This window comes from Xenopus laevis, chromosome 1L, assembly GCF_017654675.1.
Source record: "Xenopus laevis strain J_2021 chromosome 1L, Xenopus_laevis_v10.1, whole genome shotgun sequence".
Taxonomy (NCBI): domain Eukaryota; kingdom Metazoa; phylum Chordata; class Amphibia; order Anura; family Pipidae; genus Xenopus; species Xenopus laevis.
In genome coordinates, this window is record NC_054371.1 from 6,910,378 (window position 1) to 6,924,081 (window position 13,704).

General features: G+C 39.4%; 1 protein-coding gene across 1 annotated transcript; it reads left to right on the forward strand.

Moving 5' to 3' along the window:
- The first annotated feature begins 3,875 nt into the window (after positions 1-3,875).
- On the forward strand, positions 3,876-4,829 carry LOC121400412 (vomeronasal type-2 receptor 26-like). The gene has a single exon (XM_041583438.1). The coding sequence runs from the start codon at positions 3,876-3,878 to the stop codon at positions 4,722-4,724; it is 849 nt and encodes a 282-aa protein (XP_041439372.1). The 3' UTR covers positions 4,725-4,829.
- The last annotated feature ends 8,875 nt before the right edge of the window (positions 4,830-13,704 follow it).

Sequence of the window (13,704 nt, forward strand, 5' to 3'; positions counted from 1 at the left end):
AAGCTGTTAAGAATCATTGCATGCTGCTGACAAGAGGTATGGCAGGCCCTCTCTTCTGTTTAGGGAGGGTTGTTCTAGATAGACAGGAGACAGGAGAGGATGACTGGAGAGTCCTGGCCCTGAGGAGTTAGCTCTTGTTAACCAAGTGGTTGCTTAGTCACCCCAATCTACACTGGACTGCTGCTATCATTACCCCAACACTTCCAATCATGCAACTTGAAAGTTGAATTCCTGTACAAATGTGATTCATGGTACCATTGTGACTTGATCATATTTTCACACTAGAATGATTTTTAGCTAACACCTACCTAAATAAGTTTAATGGAACTGTTGTGATTGGTTATTGGTTGGTGGTTATATAAATCTTAAAGGTTTAAATTTCCAGGGAAATCCCTTCCACTTAGTTGTGAAGAAGCCACTCAGTTGAGTTGAGATAATAAAGGTTATGTGATCACTCAGCAAGTCAAGTTGTTTTAAACTTTCCATTACAAGACACTGTATATCATGCCCTAAATACATGAAAACCTTGATAAAACATGCAGCATGAGTTTGTCTAACAAGGTTCAGGAAAGATTAAGAGCTGAATTTGATGATTTTCCTACATTGATCAACCCAAGTTTCCACAGAAGGAAAGAGACCAGCTAAGCAATTTCTAAGCATGTAATTCTAAATTATACTACAGCAGTAAAATGTCTGAAAATGTAATCTTGCTGAATAATAAATAGATTTCGGCATAAATTGTAATGAACATGAATGTTTAAATATAAAGAGCTGAAAACTCAATAATACAGTTATCACTATTTTTATTCTGATTTATAGTTTCTGAAGTCCCAGTGTTCTCCAAACTGCCCTCCCGGCTACAGAAAAGTCCCAAAGGAAAGAGCGCCGCCCTGCTGCTATGACTGTGCCAGATGCTCAGAGGGGGAGATCTCCAACTTAACTGGTAACTAGTCATGTTGTAAAGAGAAAACAATAAACAGCAGGAACACAGATATGCTGCAAAGTGGGGGCAAGTCACTGTGTTTACTGTGTTAAACAAAACAAGGGCTTGTCCTCACTTTGCAACATATTCGTGTGCTGGTCAAATATTGTTTTCTGGATACCTATGGGGGCGCTGTCCCCTTATACAGCTGCAGCACCAGTAATCTAAGGAGAGGCCAGATGTGACTATAATCTTTGTTTTGAATGTTGTAAATACTTACATAGTTACATAGTTACATAGTTACATAGTTAAATTGGGTTGAAAAAAGACATACCCATATCTATACGAACTATAGAGTTTAGTATCACAATTGTATTATGTCTGTCCAAGAAATCATCCAAGTCCCTCTTATAGTCATTAACTGAATCATCACCCGGCAGTGCATTCCCCAACCTCACTGTCCTCACTGTGATGAACCCCCTACTCTGTTCCTTTAAATGAAACTTCTTTTCCTCTAGTCTGAAGGGGAGGCCTCTGGTACGTGATTCTCTTTATGGGTAAAAAGGTCCCCTGCTATTTGTCTATAATGTCCTCTAATGTACTTGTAAAGTCTAATCATGTCCCCTCACAAGCGCCTTTTTTCCAGAGAAAACAACCCCAACCTTTTCAGTCTCCCCTCATAATTTAACTCTTCCCTCCCTCTAACCAGTTTAGTTGCACTTAGTCTCTGCACTCTCTCCAGCTCATTTATATCCCTCTTAAGGACTGGAGTCCAAAACTGCCCCCATACTCCAGATGAGGCCTCACCAGGGACCTATAAAGAGACATAATTATGTTTCATCCCTTGAGTTAATGCCCTTTTTTATACAAGAACTTTATTTGCTTTAGTAGCCACAGAATGACACTGCCCAGAATTAGACAACTTGTTATCTACAAAAAACCCAAGATCCTTCTCATTTAAGGAAACTCCCAACACACTGCCATTTAGGGGCAGATTCACTAAGGGTCGAATTTCGAAGTTAAAAATACTTCGAAATTCGACCCTCGAATTGAAATCCTTCGACTTCGAATATCGAAGTCGAAGGATTTAGCGCTAATCCTGCGATCGATCGATCGAAGGATTTTTCGTTCGATCGAACGATTAAATCGTTCGAATCGAACGATTCGAACGATTTTAATTCTACGATCGAGGGAAAATCCTTCGATCAAAAAAAGATTAGCAAACCTATGGGGACCTTCCCCATAGGCTAACATTGACTTCGGTAGGTTTTACCTGCCGAAGTAGGGGGTCGAAGTTTTTTTTAAAGGGCAAGTACTTCGACTATCGAATGGTCGAATAGTCGAACGATTTTTCGTTCGATTCGTTCGATTTCGTTCGAATTCGAACGAATTTAACCAATTCGATGGTCGAAGTACCAAAAAAATACTTCGAAATTCGAAGTATTTTTCATTCGAATCCTTCACTCGAGCTTAGTGAATCGGCCCCTTAGTGTATAACTTGCATTTATATTATTTTTGCCAAAGTGCATAACCTGCATTTATCAACATTGAACCTCATTTTCCAGTTTGCTGCCCAGTTTTCCAACTTAGAAAAATCGCTCTGCAAAGTGGCAGCATCCTGCATGGAACCTATTGTTTTTTATTAGCCATTTTTTAGTTGTTCACAACACAAGCATATCCCTCAAATACTGTACCTGCTCATACTTCGGCAGCATGCAAAACCTTAAAATGGTTAAAATCTAATTGGTTACCATATAGAGTTAATTAAAAGGATGTGGATTTTAAATGGTAAAAGGGATATACACATATTATCAATCAAAAACAAATACTTCAAAAGTTCAAAAGTAAAGCCTTATTGAGGTGAAATGTATGTTTATCATAAATGAAACCATTTACTAAATTTACTAAATTAATGCATTATATTGTTTTATTATGCAATTTAATATTGGAATATGTTTCTTGCCAGGAAGGAAGGACTTCACCCCGGGGTAATTCCCGATTTCCTGGGTTAAAGCTCGGTCCTTAGCTATCCCAGGCTTAGCCACAAGATGGCACTGTGTTATACTATCAAAGCTGAGCACACATCGTGCTCAGTGTCCATTTTGTTAATCCCCTTACCTGAGCAGGCAGGAAGGGTGAAGTGGAACCTAAACAAGGTCAGGTCTAGTAAGGATAGGCTGACTCACTTTCATAGGTCACTCTAAGACTGACAAACAATTAGACTATTTAGCCAAGTTGCTGAAGCTCCACCAAGAAGTATTGAGTGGGGATATGATCCCGCGTACCAATTGCCCAGAAGTAGGGACTACGTATTAGTGTGAGCTCCACTTAGGGTAAAGGCTGAAAGCTGGGTATACCTTAGGAAATGCTGTGCATGCTCTTGTCCCTGCGGGGACTTATACTGACGATTTACTGTATACTGTGAGTATATGTCTATCCATTGTGTTCCATGTTCCTGCTCATTTTGACTGAATTCCTTTGTGGATGTTGTTATTTAAAAAATATGTTTCCTGTTTAAGTTGCAAGAACCACTAGCATTGTGCACTGCACACATTTGCAGTTGTGCAACACCCTGCCTCTGCACTGTTGTGAAGGCTCAATCCAAGGGTTCAACTTATTATCATCTTGAAATTAGAAGCTAAAACTATCATATGTGCTGGGGAATGTTTTGGAATTGATAATTAGGTTGGGTTACTGAAAAGGGGTGTTGTGTCTGTAGATGAATATATGTGGGACATTCTTAGCTAAAGATACTCTGAATAGAAGTCAAGAGAGAAATTGTCATTTTTTAATAGGATTAATTTTAATATAATAGTATCTTAAGCTAACCTTGTAACAGGTCATGTTAATGCCACAATATTCCTAACTTTGACAACAGATTTATTCTTTATTTACAGATGTGGAAAATTGTCTAAAATGTCCCATCTATGAATGGCCAAATAATGAGAAAACCATGTGCATTGAGAAGCAAACTGAGTTCCTCTCATATAAAGGTGATTCCCTAACTCTGGTCTTTATTGTCCTCTCTGTGGTGTCTCTTTTATTAGTGACAGTTATAATAGGAATTTTTATTTCATATCGAGACACTCCATTAGTGAAGGCCAACAATCGCAATCTGAGCTTTATTCTCCTTTTCTCCATCAAGCTGAGCTTCTTCTCTGTGTTTTTGTTCCTTGGTCGCCCATCTGATATAACCTGCATCCTCCGACAAATCTCCTTTGGGATCAGTTTCTCCATAGCTATGTCTTCTGTCCTGGCAAAAACAATTATGGTTTGTATTGCTTTCAAAGCCTCCAAGCCTAATAGTCCCTGGAGAAAATGGTTGGGAGTCAAAATCACATATTTTATAGTCATTATTTGTTCATTCATTCAGTTTCTAATTAGTGCTATCTGGCTGATCATTTCTCCCCCATTCGTGGAGCTCAACATTCTGTCTGAACCTGGAAAAATCATCATTCAGTGCAATGAGGGTTCAGTAGTTGCCTTCTATATTGTCCTCTCCTACATGGGATTGTTGGCATCTGTGAGTTTTATTGTAGCTTTCTTGGCTCGGACATTACCGGACAGTTTTAATGAGACCAAGTACATCACTTTCAGCATGTTGCTCTTCTGCAGTGTTTGGATCACAATGATCCCGGCCTATCTGAGCACCAAAGGCAAATACATGGTGGCAGTGGAAATATTTGCCATCATCTCTTCAAGCTGTGGCCTTCTCTTCTGTATATTTCTACCCAAATGTTACATTATTATATTTAAGCCAAACAGGAATACAAAGCAATATTTACTGGGGAATAATAAATAGAGGAATGTATCAGCAAATGTGACTTATTTGATGCCATTTTATATGTAATAATCTATAATCTTTAGGCTCTCCATTTGCTGATATATTTCAATGCAAAGTAGGATAGTCTCACATACTCTTGAATATAGATAAAAAATTATTTCTAAACAACAAATGTTGTTAAGTAATAACGGTATGTTACATGGCTAATTACCATCAAGTTTATTGTGTCATTATCACCATTAGTGAGTGATAGTGATGGTCGAATTTGTCCCATTTCAAAACGCGAAAGCTGATGCCCGAATCAATTCTGACACTAGTGTCAATTTTCACGCCAGTGTTAAAGTCAATGGGTGTCCAATAATGTTGATGCGTGACTGTTTTGACACAAGGGACTTTTCCAGAGCACGTCCAAAAAATTTTGATGTGAAAATGTAATGGCAAAACGTGGAAATTCACCACAAAATTGCGCCTTGTGAATTTATTCGCCCATCACTAGTGAGTGATCCTTTGGGTACAAGTGTATGTACCTATTAATGCAGCCTGCTAAGGGAACCCTAGAATTATCAACATATTAGGATGGAATTATCCCCATATCAGGATGGCTAATGATAGGAAGAAGAGGAGGATGAGTCAAGCAGGCAGAAGGAATTAGGGATTCACCAAATCCACTATTATGGATTCATCCGAACCCCCGAATCCTTTGCAAAATATTATGCAAATTAGTGGTGGGAAGGGTAAAACATTTTTTACTTCCTTGTTTTGTGACAAAAGTCACGTGATTTCCCTCCCCACCCCTAATTTACATATGCAAATTAGGATTCAGATTCGGTTCGGCCAGGCAGAGAAATTCGACTGAATCTGAATCCTGCTGAAAAAGGCGGAATCCCGGCGGAATCCCAAACCGAATCCTGGATTCGGTGCATCCCTAGAAGGAATGCTTATGGATGGAATCTAATTAAGGCTTGGCTGTGACTGGTTGTTATGCTAGCAAAGATGTAAAGGAACAGAATAATACTGCCAAAAACCTGTATTATGTCTTACATGTTACACATACCACTAGGGCATTTACTAGTAAAAAAAAAGGCCCGTAAAGGACTACTTTATACTGAAGCTCTAAAGCTAAATAGTCATCATGTAATTTAGAAAAAGAAAAGACTGAAAGCTAACACTTTGCATCATTTTATTTCACACAAGTCTTGCCAGGAGTATTCTGAACAGTTTGGCAATGATATTGGGATTGTCCAACTATATGATATGTAGAGACCCTTAAATGAACCTTGTGAATTCAGAATGGTTAATACTGGTACTGCAACCACAACTCAGTTTGAAATGTGTATAATCTGAGAATTTAAAATAGGAAAACATGTCTTTTTTACTCCAATCTACCAAATTGCAATTCCATGCTATAATTTGAAGTTTTTAATACATTTCTGTAAATAAACAAAATAATTGCATTGAAAGCATCTTATCTGAAAAGATGAAACACATGAATAGAAATACAGGTGTGGGATCCGTTATCCATAGACCCGTTATCCAGAAAGTTCTGAATTATGGAAAGACCATCTCCCATATACTCAATTATAATCAAATAATGCAAATTTTTAATACATTTTTCCTTTTTTTCTATGATAATAGGGATGAGCAATTTTTTTCCGCCGAGCTTCGCTGCAAAAATGACACCCATAGACTTCAATCGGAGAAGAAAATGTTGCGCGTCAAAAAAACATTTGCAACATGACAAAAAACATTTTTACAGATGGTGAATTTTTGTCAAAGCGAAATGGGTTAAATTCGCCCACCCCTATAAAAAAGTACTTTGTACTTGATCCCAACTATGATATAATTAATCCTTATTGAAATCAAAACCATCTTATTGGTTTCATTTAATGTTTCAATGATTTCCTAGTAGTCTTAAGGTGTGAAGATCCAAACTACGGAAAGACCTGTTTTCTGGAAAACCCTAGGTCCCGAGCATTCTGTATAATAGGTCCCATACCTGTATAGGGAATGTTGAGATTCATTTAGGGGGTCTTTTACTAAAACTCAAATTAATGTAATTTTATTATTAAAACATAGTCAACCAAACTCCCTTACAGAAATTGAACTCATTTATCAATAATTTTTATGGAAAAAGTTGGAACAAAAAAATCTCGACTCAAATTGTTTTCTCAAAAACATGTATTTATCAGACAAAAATCAGCCTGGATCACTATTTCAAGAAACATCTTCAGGGACATCTGCCATTGACTTCTTCATAACCTCTACAGGCTTGAGTTGGAGTATTTTTGGATTTTGTTTTTAGCAGCTTGCTTTGGAGTATAATAAAACTCTAAAATTTGAGTTTTCTGGTTTACAAACTTGACCAGAAAAATGTGAAGTTTAATAAATGGGCCCCTAAATGTTGAATATTCATTGGATAATTAAACCATATGGCATTTATCACTGATACAGATCATGGAGGAATAACCCAAATAAGTGAATTTCTGCTAGGATTACAAAGGTCATTATTAAAGGTCAGGTTTTAGAGGTTTTTTTTGTATATACCTCAAACTGAATTGCTCGAATTAATCGAGTTTTCAAACGAAATCCACCCTGAACATCCTAAAGGCTATTAACATCTTCAAATGGTTCAAGGGACCTCTGTCATTGACTTCTACACGATCTATTTGCAACAAACTCATTGCAGCTCATTACCACTTTATATCCAAATCTCTTAACCTTCTGGCTGTCTCTGAAACACGGCTCACACCTACTGACACTCCTTGACCTGCTGCCCTCTCCTATGGAGACTTCTTATTTTGTCAATGGCCTAGACCATAAGATTGGAGTTCATCTCTCCCCAAATATAGGTTTCAAATCCTAAACAAACCAACTTCAATTATTTTGAGGTGAAATGGTGGATGTCTCTCATGCCATCCGTTTAACCTCTTTAGCTGTCCCTTTCCACTATATGTGTAAGGAAATTTTACCATGGTTGTCTAGTGGGGGAATGGCAGGGACGCCTGCCGCCCCCTCAGCGGGGATTCCTAATGCACATGCGCACGCGCACTTCCGGGTTTAAAGGCGCACGCGTGCTGACGTGGTGATGTCAGCGCGCAATGGCGCCGAATTTGAAAGTATTAAAGGGGCATTTCCACTGTTTGTCATTGCCGTGATAGGATTTGTTCCTGGTGCTGTTAGCTATTGCTATTCCGTTTGAATCTGATCCTGATTATCTGTTTTGACCCCTGCCTGCCTTTTTGACTATTCTGATCTCTGGAACCTGACCCTTGCCTGCCTTCGACAACTCTTCCTGCTAAATCCCTTGATTGACAACCCAGTTTGACCCTTGCCTGCCTGACGATTCTCGATATCTGCCTGCCTTGATCCTGCTTGTCTGACGATTCTCTTTCCTGCTCCATTTGTACCGTGACCTTTGGCCTAACTGACTTTTACAACAGTTGTGCCCCTTTGCTTGCCAGAACTCCTCGCTTTGCTTCTCTCGAAAAGTCCAGGTGGCATCTGAGTACGCTGAGGGCTCCTCCTGAAGCAAAAGGCGGTCACACTACTGGTGAAGCCGAGCCGAGACCAGGGAGCTTGGCATTAGTTCTGGTTTAGGGTGCCGACTGTGACAATATGACTATCACTTACTTTCAGATAGAAATCTTACCACATTTGACCTACAATACCAATCAACAGTAGTAGCACATCAGATCTCTCATATTAACAAACTCTCTTGTCCAAATATGGAAGCTTCTGTCTTCAGTGATGCACTTTCATCATGTCAGGCTTGGCCACAGGTGAGTGGCTGGTAGTTAGGAGCCTTGGTGCTGTATAACACGAGTACAGCGGGTATTTAAGGTTTTGATAGGCCGGAAACATGTTATGCAGAATAGTATTTTAATAATGAAAAGTATGGCAAAATAACAGATGAACAAAAGATAAATAATATAAGTTCTTACACCAGGTTGGTGGTCAAGGGCAGGCAACAATAAAGCAAGTCCGAGAAACAGGCTGAGGTCGGGGGCAGGCTGATGGCAAAACAAGTCCGTATGGCAGGCCAAGGTCGGAGGCAGGCTGATGGCAGAGGGTAGTCCAGTAAACAAGCCGAGGTCAATTACCAGGAGATAAAACAGAGAGCAGGTAAGGGGAACTGTAGCAGAGAACAAAGGCACAGGGAACAAGGCAGGAATCTCAGGACAAGCAGGAATCTCAGGAACAAAAGCAGGAATCTCAGGAACAAAAGCAGGAATCAGGAGTCACAGGAACAAGGAGTACGCAGGATCTAGCTTGGGAGCTTCAATGATCAAGCACCGGAGTAACATTACTAACAGGCTTATAAAGGCCCTTAATTAACATATTACCAACACCTGGTAGAGCAAGAAGGAGGAGGAGGAGGAGGTGAGCAAATGTAAAAGGTAGAACGTCTTTAATCATACCAATAGAAGCAGGTTCCAAAGGTTTCCAGTGGCTCAATGGAATAATGCAGGAGCTTGTGAGAGTATAGTTCAGAGTTCAATCCCAGGTAGCTCCTGACACATCAACTTTGGACACATTTCCTTCTTCCACCACCCATCTTAGTTGTCCAGCTAAACTCCAACCCTGGCATATTAGCTTAATTCAGTTCCTCAGAAGATGTAGCAGATTAGCTGAACAGTCTAGTGATGAGCAAAATTTTTCATAAAGTTTTGCTACAACAATGATGAACATAGACTCCAATTGGCGAAAAAAATTGTCGAGCTTCAAAAAAACAAACAAACAAACTGTTTTCATCCATAGACGTCAAAGCATTTTGCAAATTATTGGAAAAGTGAAATGGGTGAGACTGGCCCATCAATATGAGTCAAACTAACCCTGACTTCATCCACTTCAAGTTCATGCTCTTCTGCTACAATGACGCTCTCCTAATAACTAAACAGCTGTATCTCTCTTCTTTAAACCACAACAGTTTGCCATATCTAACTCTCTACTGTGCCCCACCACACCCTCCGCCAATTACTGTAACTACCCAAGACCTTGCTCATTTCAAAGGAAAACATTACCTATTTCTGAAGGACTATAATGTGCCATTGTGATTAGATTAGAGGAAGAATTCAAATGCCAAGAACGTCCAACACCAGTCAGTTGAACTGAAGAAGCTGCTGGGATGAGTAGTGAAATGTCTTCAATGATTACTCAGCATGTCCGGTTGTTTTAGAATTACATATATTAGAAATCTCTAGGAAAAGTTACTTATGCTGCTGATGACACCGAACACTACTTGTCCCCTCCCAATTTTACTCCTTCAGTCATTTCCCAAGTAACAGACTTCCTTTTTGCCTTCTCCACCATTCCTATGGGATGTTTAGATGCACCGTAATCAAATGGTGAACTCTAACTTGCTCTCACTGATGAAAACATTTCTAAAAATGCCTTAGAAATTAATATAAAGTGGGTGAGTTTTTTTGTGGGAAGCTCCAATATCAAAATTTGCTAAATATTCCCCATAAAAAATAAACATTACCGAATGATTGCAGCAGCTACCTCCCTCACAAAGAAAAGAGGAGTAGCCATACTAGCAATATACATAATGCACTACACAACTGGGAGATCCCAAGGGCAGATGTCTCATTATACTATGTACCATTAACCAACAACAATATACATTAGTTAATATTAAAGGGGTTGTTCACCTTCAAACAACTAGTTGTTTTCAGATAGATTGCACGAAATAATGACTTTTTTCCAATGACTTTCTTCTCCATTTCTATTTGTGATGGTTTTTCTAATATTGAAGTGTAAAGTGTTATTTTGCACCTTCTAAAGCAGCTCTTTGAGGGGGGGTCGCCGACCCTGTAAACTGATACATTTCTTATCTTTGTCCCTGCTGAGCAGAATCTCTGGGCTTCATTACAGGCAGCTGTTAGAATTGATACAATAGTTGCTAATACTCCAGAGATGCTGCTGAGAAATGGATCAACTAAATGTTGTAAAATTGTAACAGAATCTGCACCTGAATTACTGAGCTGTCAGACGCAAACACCAGAGACACAAACATTCAACTCTAAACTGAGCTTTTGGAAAAACAGTAACAAATAAATAATGGAAAGTAATTGAAAAAAAAAATGTATTTCTGGAAAACAATCTGAAAACAACTGAACTGAAAAATGTGTTTGGAAGGTGAACAACCCCTTTAAGATCCCAATACCAATCAAGTCTACTTTCTTAAAGAGGTTGTCATGATTGGCACCCAAACCCAGAACCGATGCCAAGCACCCTGGTCTCGGCTCGTGCTTCTACCTGTAGCAGCCACTTTGGCCTCGGTAGGACCCATTAGCTACTCAGATGCTGCCAGGTCTTATAACGAGAGGTGCAAGGCAAGGGGTTCTGGCAGAGGAACACAACCGGATAGCAAAGTCTTTGGGCAGAAGGTTAACACAAGCGTCAGAGACAATCTGAGTCAATTCAGGCTGGGTCGAGGCAGGCAGAAAGCAAACAGAGTCAGGCAGGCAAGGGTCCAAACCGGGATATCAAACAGAGGGATGAAGCAGAAGTGGTGGTCAGATTTTAGGCAAGAGTCAGGTTTTAGAAGTCAGGATCGTCGAATAACCAGGCAGGGGTCACAACAGGAATCAACAGGATCAGAATACAGGATTAGCAAAAGCTCGAAAGCACCAGGTATAAACCTATCACGGGCAAGGTCCTGTGGCTTTAATAAGCCTTTTATACTTTCAAATTTGGCGCCATTGCATACTAGCGTCATCACGGCAGCGAGCCTGCGCCTTTAAATCTTGCAGAGGCATGCCACGCGCACCCTAATGAACCAGCGCGGAAGAAGACAGACGGCGCGACCCAACAATGCGACGTGGCGGGCGTCCCCGCAGAGGGGGTGGCAGGCGACCCTGCCGTCCCCCCACTAGACCACCAGGTAAGATTGTCACTGAGGTATTGCAAAATGTAACCCCATTACAACAAGGTACCTTAGTAATAGGTGTACCATAAAATGCTATACCTATTATTCCCCTTATCATAAGTCATATACCAGGATAGACTTTTTTTTTAATACATCCACAAACACTGAACCACATCACATGGAGTTCAATAACTACTACAACATGAACAGACTACTCATCAATAACCTTAGTACTACAAGAAAAATACCAATTTGCAACCTGTTCTCCATGGAGGCTAAACAATTATCTACTAATTGGCCCTAAATAGACTATGAAAATCTCCACAGAAATCAATCAATTTTTCAACAACGATACTTCTACAGTAAAAAATCCCAACTTTTGGGGCAGATTTATCAAAGGTTGAAGTTAAAATTTGAATTAAAAAAAATCTAATTGTGAGCTAATTTTGTGTACTTCGACTAGGGAATAGTCCAAATTCGATTTGAATTTGAAACAAATGGAAAATTACAATTTTGAAATGTATCATGCACTGTCTCTTTAAAAATTGGACTTCAACCATTCGCCATCTAAAACCTGTTCTAATTGCTTTTTCAGCCTATGGGGGACCTCCTAGAACCTATTTGGAGTCAATCGGTGGACTTTGAAAAATCAAAAGTTTTTTTTGGGGGAAAAACTTTGAATTGTACATTTCGAATGCGCTATTACTTTGATTCAAACTATTCGAATTTGATCAAAAATGGACCTATTTGATCAAAAACTGACCTATTTGGCAAAAAAAATTATATAATTACGGTTGGTCTTTTTGAATTCGAATTTAGAAGTTTTTCAAATTCGACCTTTCATAAATCTGCCCCTTGGTGTTTTATTAGGGACCACCTCATAAGTATGGCTGCACACAGAGCTAATCTAGCAGAAAGCAAACAAATAGAATGACTTTTACAACTCAATACATTATAACAAACTACTCACAGCTCCTCTTCCACAGGAACACTGGCCCAAATGAATACATTTAAGGAAGAGATCAATCTTCTGATCCTTCACAGATGCAAATACCCACTAATACAATTCCAAAGTAACAACTATGCCGTGGGGTTTAGAGCAAATGTGGCTTGAAATAACAGTTTATTAAACAATCCCTCCAGCACTGAATAGATAGGGTGTAAACCACAAACCAAAATGAGAAAATGAATCCAAAAGATATAGCAGATACCTTTACAAGCTTTTACTCCAGGCTGTATAACCTAAAAAATGACCCAAGCACCCAAATGCATCTACTGTACCTCTCTTGTAGCCCCTATAACACCAGAAGAAGGCTCTACCACTATTAATATTCTGCCTCTAAATAAGGTGCCAGGCCCTGATGGTTTCACTTACTGATATCTTTTCTGACTTATTTGATACTATTTTATATGTAATAATCTATAATCTTTAGGCTCTCCATTTGCTAATATATTTCAATGCAAAGTAGGACAGTCTCACATACGTTTGGATACAGATAAATATTATGTATACACAACAAATGTTGCTGGGTAACAACTGTATGTTACATGGTGTTTAGGCTCTCCATTTGCTATGTAATAAAAATATATTTCAATGAAAAGTAAGATAGTCTCATACACTCTTGGATACAAATAAGTATAAATACACAACAAATGTTGTTAGGTAAAAGCTCTATGGGGCAAATTCACTAAGATGCGAAGTTGCGCCTTCGCCGCACTTCGCCGCACTTCGCCAGGCATAGTTTCGCCAGCGCTCCGCAAATTCACTAAAATCCAAAATTGCGCACAGGGGTAGCGTAAGGTTGCGAAAATTCGACTGGCGTAAGGTTGCGAAGTAACACTAGCGAAACTACGCCAGCGTTCGTTAGTGAATTTGCGCAGTAGTGAAAATGCCAAACGCTAGCGAAATAACGCTAGCGTTCGGCGCTTCGCGCCTTAGTGAATTTGCCCCTATGTTACATGGCTTATTGCCATGAAGTTCATTGTGTCATTATCACCATTAGTGAGTGATTCTTTGGGTACAAGTGTATGTACCTATAAATACAGTCTGCTAAGGGAACCCTGGAATTATCACCATATTAGGGTGGCCAAATCTCCAGGAGTCCAGCTCCAGGGTTCTCTAGTATA

Excerpts from the sequence above, each read along its gene's own strand:
- LOC121400412 (XM_041583438.1), top strand. The coding sequence starts at position 3,876 with ATGTGCATTGAGAAGCAAACTGAGTTCCTCTCATATAAAGGTGATTCC.